General features: G+C 41.4%; 2 protein-coding genes and 1 long non-coding RNA gene across 3 annotated transcripts; 2 read left to right on the plus strand and 1 right to left on the minus strand.

Moving 5' to 3' along the window:
- Positions 1-241: 241 nt before the first annotated feature.
- Positions 242-1,838, plus strand: LOC122132317 (zinc-binding protein A33-like; the record flags this gene model as incomplete). The annotated part of the gene is made up of 2 exons (XM_042707119.1): positions 242-362; positions 1,001-1,838. Coding segments are annotated over 2 exons (645 nt in total), but the record flags the coding sequence as incomplete, so codon positions are not given.
- Positions 1,839-7,208: 5,370 nt separating this feature from the next.
- On the plus strand, positions 7,209-15,389 carry LOC122132318 (nuclear factor 7, brain-like). The gene is made up of 5 exons (XM_042707121.1): positions 7,209-7,816; positions 10,100-10,195; positions 10,300-10,530; positions 13,232-13,283; positions 14,098-15,389. The coding sequence occupies exons 1-5, from the start codon at positions 7,430-7,432 to the stop codon at positions 14,628-14,630; spliced, it is 1,299 nt and encodes a 432-aa protein (XP_042563055.1). The 5' UTR covers positions 7,209-7,429; the 3' UTR covers positions 14,631-15,389.
- A 1,504-nt stretch (positions 15,390-16,893) lies between these two features.
- LOC122132319 lies at positions 16,894-17,321 on the minus strand. The gene is made up of 2 exons (XR_006152189.1): positions 17,246-17,321; positions 16,894-16,927 (listed from the first exon to the last, which is right to left on the minus strand). It is a non-coding gene; the product is annotated as an uncharacterized LOC122132319 (long non-coding RNA).
- Between the last annotated feature and the right edge of the window lies 1 nt (position 17,322).

Genomic DNA, 17,322 nt, shown 5'->3' on the forward strand with positions numbered 1-17,322 from the left:
TTGTGCACACACACACATACACACACACAGGCTATCTACACGTGAGCAAATCATTTTTATTTTAGGACTGACTTTAGATGTGGAGCAATGATGCCTAACCCATCTCCCTCTTTAATTTCACAGAACTACAAGAGCACAGTGGAGAGGTGAGTGATCTGTCTCCTGTCTCTCTGTTCTCTGCGGTTCTGAACCCAAACCCACAGCAGCACTGACTCCTGAATGTTTTTCCAGAGCCCAGTGCACACTGCAGGATCCACTGAAGAATCTAAAGAGGGTTTCAGGAGCTTTGATCAATGTGGCAAAACACCTGGGCAACCTGAAGTTCAGAGTCTGGGAGAAGATGAAGAAGATTGTTAAATACAGTGAGTTCTGTTGCGCATTATCACACACAAACACACACACACACACACACACACACACACACACACACACACACACCTCCTCATTTCTGCCCAGTGTTCTCCTCCTCTCTGCCTCCTCACCATCACGTCTCTGTGGGCTCCACATGAATCTGCTCTCTAAGGTTTAGTGACGCCACAGACATTCTGAGCTGCAGGCTGATTGTTCAACACAGTAAGTTCTGTTGCGCATTTTCACACACAAACACAAACACACACACCTCTACCTAGGAGTGAGTCAGTTCTATGTGAGAGATGTGAGGGCATATGCAGACACCTGCAGACAGGAAGGCTTTGCTGCTCACACTGGCCATTTGAATGCTAATAAACCTGGTGTCAAAGGCAGAATACAGAGCATACAATACAATAATGTAAGTAATATAAAGCACTTTAGTTCAAAGGTGATACAAACAGGACAACAGCAGTATTTGGTTTTATCAGTGTGCTTCAATTTCGTATTGAATTCTGATGATAATCACAACCATCCTCATCATTCTCATCATCAGTACCTCAACTAGATTATCATGTGTTCTTTCTCTCTCTCTCTCTCTCTCTCTCTCTCTCTCTCTCTCCTCTCTCTCTCTCTCTCTCTCTCTCTGTAGCTCCTGTGACTCTGGATCCCAACACTGCATACCCACAACTCATCCTGTCTGAGGATCTGACCAGTGTGAGATACAGTAATGTAACACAGCAGCTTCCTGATAACCCAGAGAGATTTGATGAGTATACCTGTGTTCTGGGCTCTGAGGGCTTTAACTCAGGGACACACTGCTGGGATGTGGAGGTTGGAGACAGTGATTTCTGGTTCCTGGGAGTGAAGACAGAGTCTAGTCAGAGGAAGGGAGGGAGTGTCCTCAGTGGAGTCTGGCGTGTGTGGCATATTAATGGTGCATATGGAGCACTCGCTCCATCCCACCCAGAGACTCTCCTCACAATGAAGCAGAAACCCCAGAGGATCAGAGTGCAGCTGGACTGTGGCAGAGGAAAGCTGTCATTTTCTGACCCTGATAATAACACACACCTGCACACTTTCACACACACTTTCACTGAGAGAGTCTTTCCATTCTTTATCACTAGGTCATCTCTGAGGATCTTACCAGTGAAGGCTGCAGTAACAGTAGAGTAGCTCAGTTAAAGTTCAGACACCTGCTACAGTTCATCTCCTGCAGTAGGGAAACACTTAACACTGGTGATTTGTTTTGGCATCACACAATTATATTTCATAGTTATTGAATTTCCATAGGGATAATCTAACGATTATCTGATGATTGAATGTGGAGGAGATGGGACTGGAATTTCTTATTGTTTTTTAGGCTTTTCATGAAATTACTAGCTTTCAGAAACTCTACTCTTTTGCCTAATAACCGGAATCAGAATCAGAATCAGGTTTTATTGGCCAAGTAAGTTTGCACAAACAAGGAATTTGACTTGGTAAAGTGGCTTTCAATGTGCTTACACAAAATATACATTACAACACAATACAAAACAAGCAGTGCAACAGTGCAACGGTCTAAGAAGTTTAAGAAATATATACAAGGCGGAATGGCTATATACAGTAGCTGTGAAATGTTACACAACAATAGTGCAAAGAAGAAGTGGAGAGTGCAAGAAGTGCAGCGATAAATATATATGCTATATATGCTACAGTGGGTTAGCTGTTCAGTAGTGAGACGGCGAGGGGGAAAAAACTGTTTTTGTGTCTGGAGGTTTTGGCAAACAGTGATCTGAAGCGTCTACCAGAGGGGAGGAGTTTGAATAGTTTGTGTCCGGGGTGTGAGGGGTCTGCAGTGATTTTTCCTGCCCGTTTCCTGACTCTGGAGGTGTACAGGTCTTGGATGGTGGGCAGGTTGGCACTGATGATCTTTTCTGCAGACCTGACTGTCCGTTGGAGTCTGTTCTTATCCAGTTTGGTGGCCGATCCAAACCAGACAGTGATTGAAGTGCACAGAACAGACTCTATGACTGCGGTGTAGAACATGATCAGCAGTTCCTGAGGCAGGTTGTACTTCCTAAGCTGGTGCAGGAAGTACATCCTCTGCTGGGCCTTCTTGATGATTGTGTTGATGTTGGGTTCCCACTTCAGGTTCCGGGAGATTGTGGATCCCAGAAACCTGAAGGATTCCACAGCCAACACAGTACTGTTGTGTATGATGAGGGGGGGCAGTGCTGGGGATAACCAGATATCTTCATGCCTAAACTGCTGTGGAGATGAGTTTAAAATGATGATTGGATCCAATATTATATTTCAGATAAAAAAAAGGATTAGATGAGCATCCTGTCCTCATTAAATAAATTCATAATTTACGTCATGTCATTTATATCTGTAATTTAGAATATTCCGTAACTGTCTAATGAAAGCTGGTGACATAGGCATCGCCCTCTATACACACGCACCATCTCCCAGTTTCTGATTACTGACTCCACCCACATCATCACACACCTGAAAGCCATTATGGACTCAGTAAGTCACTGAATAAGTACCTGTGTCACCTGTTATGATACCACTATTCAAGTCTACTTCCTGGCTGAGCATCACTGGTAGTAGGACCTACTAGGCTCCATCGGGATCTATCTACCTACTAGTGAGATTCATCTCAAAGCGGTGTGTGTGTTTGTCCATGTTATGTCCATGCTATGAAGTTATCTGTCTTTCATAATTCATGGACACATTCAGGTCCATGTTCCTGCTTAAATTGTTCAGTTGTTTGAATTGTTCAGTGCGCTTATAATTGACCAAATCAGAACCCCTGCCTTTGCAGGATTTGGATTTCTTGTATTGGAGTGCCCTCTTGTGGACAAGAGAGGTAACTCTTTGAAAGAACAAAATGGCTGAGAAAGGTCCCTATATGACTCTGTGAGATAACTTCTTTCCTCCTGAAAGAGTAGTGAAGGGCTCCTGTGTTTGTTGTTTTCCAGGACTCTGTGAGATAACTTCTTTCCTCCTGAAAGAGTAGTGAAGGGCTCCTGTGTTTGTTGTTTTCCAGGACTCTGTGAGATAAATTCTTTCCTCCTGAAAGAGTAGTGAAGGGCTCCTGTGTTTGTTGTTTTCCAGGACTCTGTGAGATAAATTCTTTCCTCCTGAAAGAGTAGTGAAGGGCTCCTGTGTTTGTTGTTTTCCAGGACTCTGTGAGATAAATTCTTTCCTCCTGAAAGAGTAGTGAAGGGCTCCTGTGTTTGTTGTTTTCCAGGACTCTGTGAGATAACTTCTTTCCTCCTGAAAGAGTAGTGAAGGGCTCCTGTGTTTGTTGTTTTCCAGGACTCTGTGAGATAACTTCTTTCCTCCTGAAAGAGTAGTGAAGGGCTCCTGTGTTTGTTGTTTTCCAGGACTCTGTGAGATAACTTCTTTCCTCCTGAAAGAGTAGTGAAGGGCTCCTGTGTTTGTTGTTCTCTAGGACTCTGTGAGATAACCTCTTTCCTCCTGAAAGCACTATTTTTACTATTTCAGAAGGGTTTTATTACTTTTATTACTTTTACTCCTTTTATTCCTTTTATACCTTTTATACCTTGTATCATGTATTGCTCTTGCTGCTTGCTTTTATTGATTTTATGTAAAGCACTTTGAACTGCAACTCTTGTACGAAATGTGCTATATAAATAAAGTCTTACTTACTTACTTACTTACTATTTTTATTAGATTTTTAATGGAATGGAAATTAATTCATAACCTAAACTTATTTTTGTATTAGATTGTTTTGTTTTTATACGTGCTATATTTGAACCCTGATGTTAATTCTGATTAAGTATATATCTTAGCATTTTGTCCTCTGTATTAGTTTTAGCCCACTAATTGCTCTTATATGTTTCACCTAATTGATTGCATTATGTCTTTTATAGTGCGTATAAATCATCATCATACTATTTTAATGCAATGTATCTTGTTGAGTTGTCTGTTTAGCTTGTTTTGTAAAACATAATCCTAAATCGAATCAAATCAAATCAAATCAAATACACTTCTTTGCAGTGAGAACTAAGAAAAATACAAAATACTCCTGAATTGTAGAAGAATCAGCTAATTGTAGCCTCCTCAGTAAAGCTGGCTAGGCTAAGGGCAGATGTGGCCGTGTGCACGCTAAGGCTAATGTGAATAAATTAAAAAAAAATTGATCAGCAAATCCTCTTCAGGTCTATCAGTTAGGATTGAGCTCACACTCTGTTATGTATGGTAGATTGTGTTAAAGTGTTTTTTTAAGCATATTCCATCTTAATGAATTTTATTCTCTATATGTTTCAGCCTGTTTGTTATAATTATCAAGAAGGGCCACACCCTTGTGTCAGTTATTGTCTTGGAAGGTTGTCAATACCCTCTTATAATCTAGTATTTTTCTCATTCTTATGTTTTTAAGATGGATTGATTTCAGTGGGCCTCTTTGTAAGCAGCAGTGATACGTCAAATTAATTCTGTAATGGAACATTAGAAAGAATGGATTAGATCCACTGGAGCCTTTTGAGAAATTTACAGTGCCCTCCACAATTATTGGCACCGCTAGTGAATATGAGCAAAACAGGCTATGAAAAAAATATATCTTTGCTGTTTATCCTCTTGGTCTTTCACTGAAAATATTCACAAAAATCTTACCTTTTCATTGAAGTAAAATTATTGAAAGAAAAAAAAACTGTTGAGATTAAATAAATATTTTTCCCCAAAACATGTGTGCCACAATTATTGGCACCCCTTAATTTAATGTTTTGTGCAGCCTCCTTTGCCAAGATAACAGCTCTGAGTCTTCTCCTATAATGCGTGATGAGGTGGGTGAACACATGGCACGGGATCTGAGACCATTCCTACATGCAGTATCGCTCCAGATCCTTCAGATTCTGAGGTCAACATTTGTAGACTCGGCTTCAGCTCATCCCACAGATTTTCTATGGGGTTTAAGTCGGGGGACTGTGATGGCCATGGCAAAACCTTTATTCTGCGGTCGGTGAACCATTTTTGTGTTGATTTTGAGGTGTGCTTCAGATCATTGTCCTGCTGGAAGGTCCAACCATGGCCCATTTTAAGCTTACTGGAGGGGGCTGTTAGGTTTTCATTTAATATCTGCTGGTATTTGATGGAGTCCATGATACCATGTATCCTAACAAGATGTCCAGGGCCTTTGGAAGAAAAACAGCCCCACAACATCAAAGATCCGCCACCATACTTCACATTGGGTATGAGGTGCTTTTCTGTATGGCTATCTTTCTGTCTACGCCAAACCCACCTCTGATGTTTGTTGCCAAAAAGCTTTATTTTGGTCTCATCTGACCATATAACTCGGTTCCATTGAAAGTCTGACTTACATTGGGCAAACTGTAGGCGCTTTAGTTTGCTGTTGATTGACAGCAGAGGCTTTTTTCTGGCAACCCTCCAAAACAACTTGTGGTGATGTAGCTGGCGTCTGATGGTAGTTTTGGAGACTTTCTGACCCCAAGACTCAACTAACCTCTACAATTCTACAGCTGTGATCCTTGGAGATTCTTTTACCAGTCGAACCATCCTCCTCACGGTGCGTGGGGTCAATGTACACACACGTCCTCTTCCAGGCTGATTCTTAACATCTCCTGTCGCTTTAAACTTCTTAATTATTTCCATGATAGTGGAAATGGGTATTTTCAACTGTTTAGAGATTTTCTTGTGTCCATTTCTTGATTTGTGCAGCTCAACAACTTTTTGTCGCACATCGTCACTGTGTTCTTGGGTCTTTCCCATAGTGATGAATGACTAATGGAATTTGGCCTGTGTCACCTCATATTTGTACGCCAGTAGAACAGGAAGTCACGGTTGACCTCCTAAGAGTTCCTTATCAAACAGGTGAACTTAAAAATGTAAAACATGACTGGAAATATACTTCAGTTAGATTTTAATTATAAGATTTTTCTAGGGGTGCCAATAATTGTGGCACACATGTTTTGGGGAAAAATATTTATTTAATCTCAACAGTTTTTTTTTCTTTCAATAATTTTACTTCAATGAAAAGGTAAGATTTTTGTGAATATTTTCAGTGAAAGACCAAGAGGATAAACAGCAAAGACATATTTTTTTATAGCCTGTTTTGCTCATATTCACTAGGGGTGCCAATAATTGTGGAGGGCACTGTATCTGAGAGTCCTGGTGTTATTTTTCTTTAATGACTGATTCTTAGATTTAAATATATTAGTCCCTTGGTGGCATCCTTAACAAGCCTTCTGCTATGAACTAGTGCTGGACAGACGAGTGATACACTTCCCACAATCTGCTTGGTGTGCAGCTCACTGGCAGACACCTAGCCACACTCACATCTAGCTCCTTTAACATTGTTTGCACATGCAATGCTGTTTGGTACACTGACACAAACTCAAATAAACAACCAAAGGTTAAATATAACAGAGGGAGAAAGACTATTGGAGGTGATTAACTGTCCTGTCAATGTTTGCAGATTAAAGTGACTGACTGTACCCAATGTGAATTAAATTTAAGATTGTTTTTTCTTTTACTTTATAATATGTTTATTTCTGTTTGTGTGTCTAAGAGGGGGAGGCGGGGTGGGGTGGCATCAGATAGACTTAAATCTTTTCTGACATTAAAACAAAACTTTCATGAGAAAATACATTTAGTCGAGATTTAGGTCTGTCTATGTAAAATAAATACTCCTAATTAAATTAAATTTGGTTAGTAAATGAGGGAGGTCAGTTTTGTCCCACAACACAAGAGGTGAATGTGTAGAAAGGGTTAACTAACTACACTACCAGTTCCAACAAGGGCACAGCTGCAGCACTGTCCAATCAGAAGCCTTTATGACTTTATCTGAGCCCCTCCCTCAGAAACTCCTCACGTTGCTGTCCAGTTCCATGTGACACATCGTCCTAACAGAGTATATGCTATCTTTATGGGAAAAGGATATACACATAGACAAGAAACAGTGGCTGTGAAGACTGGAATACTGTCTTGAAATCTTGTCTCGTTTAATTTCAGTGAATTTTCTGGTTCAGGGTGACGCAAGTTTTCAGACAATTGAAAGTGAAAGCAAAGACTGTCAGGCATAACTGTAGAGCAACTGCAACTACCAGACAAAATGGCATCCAAGTCCTTTTCAGAAGAGGATTTATCCTGTCCTGTGTGCTACAATATCTACAAGGATCCAGTTCTTCTGACCTGTACTCACAGCATCTGTAACTGCTGCCTGCAGAAGTTCTGGGAAACCAAAGGTTCCAGGGAATGTCCAATCTGCAGGAGAAGGAGCTCAAGGGAGATATATCCTCTCAACCGGGTTCTAAAGAACCTGTGTGAGACTTTCCAACAGGAGAGAAGTCAGAGAGAACCATTCTGCAGTCTGCACCGTTCTGAACTCAAGCTTTTCTGTGAAGATGACAAACAGCTTGTGTGTTTGGTGTGTCGAGACTCAAAACTCCACAAGAACCACAACTTCAGTCCTATCAGTGAAGCAGCACTTGAGCGTAAGGTAAGATTAGTGGTCATCAATTGTTTTCATATTGTCAGTGACAATGGTAAATCATATGGATTTTGTTTGTAAACCTTCACCCAGAAACCCACCTCAGCAGATAGTCGTGTGGTTGCTGTAGTGTTCATCCTAAACCACTAGGTGTCATCATGTCCCATATCTCATCTTTCTTTTCAACCTTTGCACCTTCTTGCATGACCTCCTCTCCATAAGCCTGTACCTACTGTACAAAACATCTCTTACAATTACAGTTATTATATTGTCTTGAATGCAGTTGAAGTTACCTTGATCAAGATATAAAAATTAACTGAATACATTGTTTCAGTGTCACCATTTTAGACTGTGTTTGACTTTTGCACAGTAATTTGTAATACCTAATTGAAAATCTAGCTTGTGAAGCAATTCATAAAACTTTCATAAGCACTCAATAATTTATTCATCAAGAAATATTTTACCATTAATAATATAATGGCATATAACAATTGATAATGAAATTACATATTATTTATAATGAAATATATGATACTGTGAGAAAATGAGACAGTACACAGAAGGCAGGCAAAGAGCACATGTACAATTCATATTACAATTTAAGGTCAGCATGTTATGTTTCACATTTAACAAACAGCTTTTATTATTAAGAACAAAGCTAAATTGTTTCATGAATTATTTTAATTCCCTTGACATGAAGTCTTGAAACATTATTATGTTTAATAATATCTTAAAAATGTATATATATGTATATGTGTGTGTTATATATATAAATATACATAAATATGTCATACTCAAAGCACTGTTAACACTGCAGTAAGCAGACAAATGTAATGGATCACAATCAGCTACCAAGCCAAACATGCTTATACAGTGCCCTCCACAATTATTGGCACCCCTAGTAATTATGAGCAAAACAGGCTATAAAAAAATATGTCTTTGCTGTTTATCCTCTTGGTCTTTCACTCAAAATATTCACAAAAATCTTACCTTTTCATTGAAGTAAAACTATTGAAAGAAAAAAAAACTGTTGACATTAAATAAATATTTTTCCCCAAAACATGTGTGCCACAATTATTGGCACCCATTAATTTAATGTTTTGTGCAGCCTCCCTTTGCCAAGATAACAGCTCTGAGTCTTCTCCTATAATGCGTGATGAGGTTGGTGAACACATGGCACGGGATCTGAGACCATTCCTACATGCAGTATCTCTCCAGATTCTTCAGATTCTGAGGTCAATGTTTGTAGACTCGGCTTCAGCTCATCCCACAGATTTTCTATGGGGTTTAGGTCGGGGGACTGTGATGGCCATAGCAAAACCTTTATTCTGCGGTCGGTGAACCATTTTTGTGTTGATTTTGAGGTGTGCTTCGGATCATTGACCTGCTGGAAGGTCCAACCACAGCCCATTTTAAGCTTACTGGAGGGGGCTGTTAGGTTTTCATTTAATATCTGCTGGTATTTGATGGAGTCCATGATACCATGTATCCTAACAAGATGTCCAGGGCATTTGGAAGAAAAACAGCCCCACAACATCAAAGATCCGCCACCATTCTTCACATTGGGTATGGGGGTCTTTTCTGTATGGCTATCTTTCTGTCTACGCCAAACCCACCTTTGATGTTTGTTGCCAAAAAGCTTTATTTTGGTCTCATCTGACCATATAACTCCATCGAAAGTCTGACTTACATTTGGCAAACTGTAGGCGCTTTAGTTTGTAGTTGATTGCAGGCAGAGGCTTTTTCTGGCAACCCTCCAAAACAACCTGTGGCTCCACAACTTTCCGTCGCACATCGTCACTGTGTTCTTGGGTCTTTCCCATAGTGATGAATGACTAATGGAATTTGGCCTGTGTCACCTCATATTTGTACGCCAGTGGAACAGGAAGTCATGGTTGACCTCTTAAGAGTTCCTTATCAAACAGGTGAACTTAAAAATGTAAAACATGACTGGAAATATACTTCAGTTAGATTTTAATTATAAGATTTTTCTAGGGGTGCCAATAATTGTGGCACACATGTTTTGGGGAAAAATATTTATTTAATGTCAACAGTTTTTTTTTCTTTCAATAATTTAACTTCAATGAAAAGGTAAGATTTTTGTGAATATTTAGAGTGAAAGACCAAGAGGATAAACAGCAAAGACATATTTTGTATAGCCTGTTTTGCTCATATTCACTAGGGGTGCCAATAATTGTGGAGGGCACTGTAATTAGTGTTCTTAATATAACATCCAGATATATAGAGAAATGTTGACAGTCCATACCTTAATAATGTGTTCATTCATAACAGGAAGAACTGAAGATCAAACTGGAGCCCTTACAGAAGAAGCTGGTCAACTTTAAACAAGTTAAAACAACCAGTGATGAAACTGCCCAACACATAAGAGTAAGAGTTATCGATTGTTTCTTTTAAAACAACACTACATAAAACAGAAACTAATATCATATATAAACTAAGACACCTTTGTGTGATGACATGTGGTATTACAGGTCCAGACCCAACACACAGAGAGGCAGATCAAGGAGGAGTTTGAGAAGCTTCACCAGTTTCTACGAGATGAAGAGGCAGCCAGGCTAGATGCACTGAGGGAGGAAGAGAAGCAAAAGAGTCAGATGATGAAGAGGAAGATCGAGAAGATGAGCGGAGAGATCTCATCTCTTTCAGACACAATCAGAGCCATAGAGGAGGAGATGGGAGCTGATGACATCACATTCCTGCAGGTAGGACCCATGCTTTATCTTTGTTAGTGAACCTCTGATATCCAAATCTGATTTTGGAGTCTTGTGAGGGACCGAGGCGGCCACCCAACGTTTTGGGATGTATGTGACTGGAGTCGGTGGTGAAGTGGGGAAAAAACCACGGTGCAGGAGATGATGTGTTCTTGGAAAAATATAATATTATTTATTTTGCTGGGAATATATCTCCAACAGCCCCAACCATATATACAAAACAAACAAACATTAATTCATACTCAACAGTACTCAAACTAGTAAACCAGTAGTCAACCAGTGGGGTAACCCTCTCCACATTAGTCCTATAATATACATACTATGTTGCATTAACAAATACATAAGCCCAAGTTCACCAATGCACCCATAACCATACATTTACAATATTTACACCTCTTACACACACCACACATATTATTAACATACATACATACATCTACTTGAGGCCAGCCGGGTAGAGATAGAAAAAGAAGTTTGTCAGTCTTGATGTTCAGATTTTGCGCCTAAACTAGCTATATCGTATCGTCTCGTCACATGATCAAATAGAGACTTGACATTGGATAACAAGATACATATTACCCAGCAATCATCATTGCATATCTGTATATGACAAAAATAACAAAGAAAATATTGATAAATAAAGATTGAGTTTTTTTTTTTTTATAGTTTCTATAGTTTATGTAGGATAAGCATATAATTGTGTTATAAATAGCTACAAATGATTTCCCCCCAAAAACAGGTTTGCCATTTTCAGGGCATATATAGCATAAGGTGTCATAAAAAATTGAAAACAAATTCATCGTTGATCGCAGTCGCGTTAAACTAGCGACATTCTAACACTTTGACAGTCATATGTCCGAGAAAAGTAAGAAGGCAGGGCCTCCTTTGCCTACGAATCCTCCGCGCTGGCTGCATTGTCTATAGTTATGCCCCTGGCGCACATGCACATTTTCTAACACAGCGCAGGTACACTAAATTAAAGCCAACAGCAAATTAACAAAATACACCTCTTTCAACCACAAATAAGAGATACATAACAGCGACTTCACGCAGAGGCTCTGGCTTAGGGGCCCCCTGAGCTCATGGGCCCCTGGGCCTGGGCCCGGTAGGTAATCCATCTCTGCATACATATGGTAAATGTGCACAGCATACATGGGGTAAATGTGCATTATACATACAAACAAAATATGGTATAAACATGATGCATATAAAATTGGTAGTTGATAAGGTGGGAAGACAGCATTCAAGTATTGTAGAACAGCTCAGTGGGTATACAGTGTGCTCATAGGGGTTACTATTACAAGGGTAAGTAGAATTAAGGAACAGAAAACTATATCGATGGTGGCAATTATTTACATTGTCGGTAAATAGGCTAGCACAGAGTATGGGGTAGAATAAGTGTATGACAGTGTGGTGGGGGTGGGTACGTGTAGGCTGAGGGTTTCTGCAAGTAGGTCAGGTGGAGAGACTACAGCATCATCCCACAACGAAGATAGTCTGCTCTAGGAGGGGAAGAAAGAAACAACGTGAGTGGGTAGTGTTCAATTTGATAAACAGATAAGGAGCTACATTTAGGTAAGAAATTAACAGTAGGTCATTTAGATTAGATTAGATTCAACTTTATTGTCATTGCACAGAGTACAGGTACTGAGGCAACGAAATGCAGTTAGCATCTAACCAGAAGTGCAAAGTAGAAGAGTTAGTGGTGATCCGTAGCCGCAGTTCATCCATTTTATTCGCCAGAGACCGAACATTGGCGAGGAAAAGGCTGGGTAGAGATAGCCGGTGAGGAGTTAGCTTTAGCCTAGCTCGTAGCCCTCCTCGCTTCCCCCGCCTTTGTTTACGGTCTCGACGCCGCCTGTGAGCACTTCCGGTCGGCGTAGCCGGGTTGGTAGCCACCGCTGTTTTGGTGATCTCTGGAATGAGCCGGTGACTGTCGATAAAGTTGTCAAAATCGCAAGATCCGATGTCCAAAAGTTGCTGACGGGTGTATGAGGTAAAGGCAAGACTGTTCTGAGTGAACAGACTTGAGATTAACAGGCAGAAAACTACTAATTTGCAGATTCTGGGTAGACGCTGAGCCTCGCGTTGTTCACGCGCCGCCATCTTGGTCAGTGGCCTCAGTATCAGTATTAGCATTAGCAATAGGATATAGAAGGAGAGGGAGAGAGAGGCTGCCTGGCAAATTGTATGGGGATTTTATTTATGTTTAGTTTTGATGAGTTATGTTTAGTTATGGTTGGCTGACATGGTGCATGTATATTTTAGTTAGGATAGCAAGGGTGGCAGGATACACAACAGTGCCCAACTGGCTGGTGACAGCCGCAACACACGTGACATGCCTGTACCCAGGATCCGTAAGGGCACTCCTTCATGGTACAAAATGCACTGTCTGTACCCAGTTTTATTGATAATGGGAATTGTATAGTTATAGGTTAGTTATGTTGACTGGCTTGGTATGTGGTGGTTGTTAGGGTTAGAATGATGCGTAACCCATCTCCCTCTTTAATTTCACAGAACTACAAGAGCACAGTGGAGAGGTGAGTGATCTGTCTCCTGTCTCTCTCTTCTCTGTGGTTCTGAACCCAAACCCACAGCAGCACTGACTCCTGAATGTTATTCCAGAGCCCAGTGCACACTGCAGGATCCAGAGAGGGTTTCAGGAGCTCTGATCAATGTGGCAAAACACCTGGGCAACCTGAAGTTTAGAGTCTGGGAGAAGATGCAAGAGATTGTTCAATACAGTGAGTGAACACACACACACACACACACACACACACACACACACAGACGCACACAAACACTCACATACCTCTTAATTTCTGCCCAGTGTTCTCCTCCTCTCTGCCTCCTCACCATCACGTCTCTGTGGGCTCCACATGAATCTGCTCTCTAAGGTTTAGTGACGCCACAGACATTCTGAGCTGCAGGCTGAACTCTTTGCTGTTCAGCAGGTTTTACATGAGGCCAGACAGCAGAGAGATCAGCTGACACCCATCCCATGTAGGTGGAGGCTTTATTCCTTTTCATCATGTTGATCTTCAGCATGGAGTTCCAGGAGTGAGTCCAGTGCTGGAGACTGGAGTGGTGATCAAACTTCATACTCTCTCATCCTGCCTCTGGTGTGACATTCAGGCCCTTTGCTCAACTCAGTTAAGTCCATAACAGGGGCTTCATCATCAGTGTAGCCAGGAATGGGATAGAAAACAAGTGGCTACAGGGTAATGTGAATGTCTGTGTGGAACTTGGGTTGGCATCTTATCATTGACCGCAGGCTGGTGTACTGGGGACCTGTCTCTTTAGAGCAGAAGAAAAGAAAAAAAATGTGTCTTTGGATTTTGTATCACCAATTAACACTGGGAATCATTTTTGATACACACATTCATTCATCACCCCTATTAAGTTATAATGGGCCACAGAAGATTGTGAAGTAGTAAGGATTTTAGTATGCTTCAACTTATATTGACGACTGATAGTAATCACAACCATCATCATTATTCTCAATATCATCAGTACTTCAACTAGATTATCAGGTGTGTTCTCTCTCTTTCTCTGCAGCTCCTGTGACTCTGGATCCCAACACTGCAAACCCACAACTAATCCTGTCGGAGGATCTGACCAGTGTGAGATTCAGCAATGAGAGACAGCAGCTTCCTGATAACCCAGAGAGATTTGATATGTATCCCTGTTTCCTGGGCTCTGAAGGCTTCAACTCAGGGACACACTGCTGGGATGTGGAGGTTGGGGACAGTGATGACTGGCTCCTTGGAGTGGAGACAGAGTCTAGTCAGAGGAAGGGACTGAGTTTCCCCAGTGGAGTCTGTGGTGTGTGGCATTATAATGGTGCATATGAAGAGCTCTCTCCATCCCACCCACTCACTCCCCTCACAGTGAAGCAGAAACCCCAGAGGATCAGAGTGCAGCTGGACTGGGACAGAGGAGAGCTGTCATTCTTTGACCCTGATAATAACACACACCTGCACACTTCCCCACACACTTTCACTGAGAGAGTCTTTCCATACTTTATCACTAAGTCATCTCTGAGGATCTTACCAGTGAAGGCTGCATTAACAGTAGAGCAGCTCAGTTAGAGTTCAGACACCTGCTGCAGTTCATCTCCTGCAGGAGGGAAACACTGAGCATTGATGATCAGGCAACATTTTTATTTTTGCAATTTGTTTTGGCATCACACAATTATATTTCATAGTTATTTAATTTTCATAGGGAATGCAATAAGTCATATGGAGGAGGTGGGGCAAGAATTCTCCTTATTTTTTAGACTTTTCATGAAATGACTAGTTTTCAGAAACTCTACTATGATGGGCACCTGTTGCCTAATAACCTGATATCTTCACGCCTGAACTGCTGTGGAGATGAATTTATAATGATGATTGGCTCAAAGATTATGTTTCAGATCAAAATAAATTATTAGATTATTAGATAGGTCCTGCTCTCATTAAATAAATTCATAACCGGTGACATGTTAATAATGTCTGTAATCTAGAATATTGAGATGAGTTTATAATGATGAGTTTCTGTAAAATGAATGAATGTAAATGTAAAATGTAATAGAGTGTTCTGTTGGAATGTGGAATGTTTTTGTCCCTGCCAGCATTCCTTGTTGTAATCACTGAGACTGATCAGGAGATGGAACAGGAATTCCTCTACATCACTGGTCTTTCTTACTGAAGTTCATTTTGTAGAGAAAAACATTTCAGTGAAGAGACATGTAGTAATGGCTAATGTCTCCATAATGAAATATATAAATATCAGGTCAGGCTCAGACTGTTGAGGGTGCAGAGTTTATCCAACCACAATGGCTATTTAGCAAGACGAGTCACGACAACAGCGTCCCCAGAGTAGAAGAATGATTCCACAGGCTGTCCTATAAGAAGTGCTGTTGGAATAGGGTGTGGCATTACCATAACACTTTAATAAATATATTTCATAATTGTTCCATGTCCAATGTTATTATAATTATCTTATATATGGTATCATATATTGGTATCATCAGTAAATACAATGATTTTAGTGTACCCACTTCAATAATGAAATATTTAATAGAAATCAGAATCAATATGAATGGAAATGAATGTCATTTTATTCAACATATGCAATATAATAGTCTCTCATCCATAACATTTAAATTCCTTCCATTTGTTCACACTGACTTATCAAAAAGTGTGACAGTAAAACCATCCACAGAGACAGCTGTCAATCAAACTGCATAATTCATATCCTACTAGACTCTGGTCCCAATAGCTGTAAAGTATTTGCTTTCTCTTCATCTGCACTCTGTCCCCTTTTTCTGTTCCTGTTTCTCCCCTTGGCTCCCTCCTTTTGTCTCCCCTACAACAGGTACATGGTGGCAAGGCAGGATCCCAGTACAGTGGCCCAGAAGGCTCTAGCTACACTGGCGGCTCCGATCTCAGTGCGGTTGTGGAAGGCCTTGTTCATGGACATAGGTGATGATGAAGAGGGCTCCCTCGAAGGCTTCCTCACAGGCCGGCTGGATCTGCTCCTCGGGGAGGAGGTGGCCAAACTCGCCTTTGTCCCTCAGCTCAAAGGTGTAGGAGAAGGGGATCCCCATCAGGCGAGCCCAGTCTCGGGGAGGAACCAGAGTTAGGGTCTGGAAGACAGAGGAGAGAGAGAGAGGGAGATAAAGGAAGAGGGAGAGAGAGAGGGAGAGTGAGGGAGGGAGGGAGAGAGAGAGAGAAAGAGAGAGAGAGATAAGGGATTGTTATTTGCTGTGCACACACATTTGCAAATATTCTATTCTATATTTACACAATCAAATAGATAGATTGAAAAGACAGACAGACAGACAGACAGACAGACAGACATACAGACAGTCCCTCACAGAGAATATTCAGGTGAGGTTCCCACTCGGTAGTCCATCCCATGTACGGCCTTCATGGCTTTAGCAGCAGCCCGGCCCACAGCCATCTGTGGAGGAGACACACTACTGACACACAGTTCTGGCCCAGATGCGGCCCGCTGAGACTGTTACACTTTATGGGGGGTTTGCTGCAGCATAGTATATTAGGGATGAAGTTTAAAGTTTGACCATTATAAACTGCAGTATGCGTGTGTGTGTATGTGTGTGTGTGGTGAGTGTATGTGGTTGTGTGTGTGTGTGTGTGTGTGTGTGTGTGTGTGTGCGTGAGTGTATGTAGGAGTCTCACCAGCTCGTCATAGTTGGGTGCTGAGATGTGGGGGGTGTCCATACGGCAGGAGCAGTGTTGACCTGCAGAGTGGATGGTGAGGAAGCAGAGGATCTGGTCCACTCTGCTCCCCACAAACTGGGTCACCGCCTGGGCCTCTTTCTCTGACACGGGCCCAGAGCCACAGTACGTGTTGTGGCAGCAGTCTCTGGACACCCCCACAGCTGGAGCACAGGGAAGCAACTCAGGAATGCATATTCACAATCATTCTCATGGGTTAATCATCAAAACATAACATTTTGTCATGTCTTTCATATACACATTATAGTTAGAAACTATGGCGTATCTAAAGTATGGCAGGTATGGCAGGTATGGCACGTGCCCAGGCCACATGAAGGGGGCGCCACTGAGCAGTTTCTAGTCAGACAAGCCATCCTCAAAAGGTGAAAACATTTCCCACAGATGCATGCAGTTCTTTAGATAACGGCAGAATTTTCGATTTGGAAATGTAGATATCCCCTTTTCGCCGTGCTGAAACTCACTGCCCCAGTTTGCATTGAAGTTCCTGTTGAGATCCACGCCATGGCAGGTACAGCCTTCAGGGGGCGTCGACCTTGAA

The sequence above is a fragment of the Clupea harengus genome, unplaced genomic scaffold (assembly GCF_900700415.2).
Source record: "Clupea harengus unplaced genomic scaffold, Ch_v2.0.2, whole genome shotgun sequence".
NCBI lineage: Eukaryota > Metazoa > Chordata > Actinopteri > Clupeiformes > Clupeidae > Clupea > Clupea harengus.

Bases quoted from the DNA above. Each gene is read 5' to 3' on its own strand.
- LOC122132318 (XM_042707121.1), top strand. From the start codon at position 7,430: ATGGCATCCAAGTCCTTTTCAGAAGAGGATTTATCCTGTCCTGTGTGC. The intron at 10,531-13,231 runs GTAGGACCCATG...GCAAAACACCTG, and splicing joins ATGACATCACATTCCTGCAG to GGCAACCTGAAGTTTAGAGT. The intron at 13,284-14,097 runs GTGAGTGAACAC...CTTTCTCTGCAG, and splicing joins GCAAGAGATTGTTCAATACA to CTCCTGTGACTCTGGATCCC.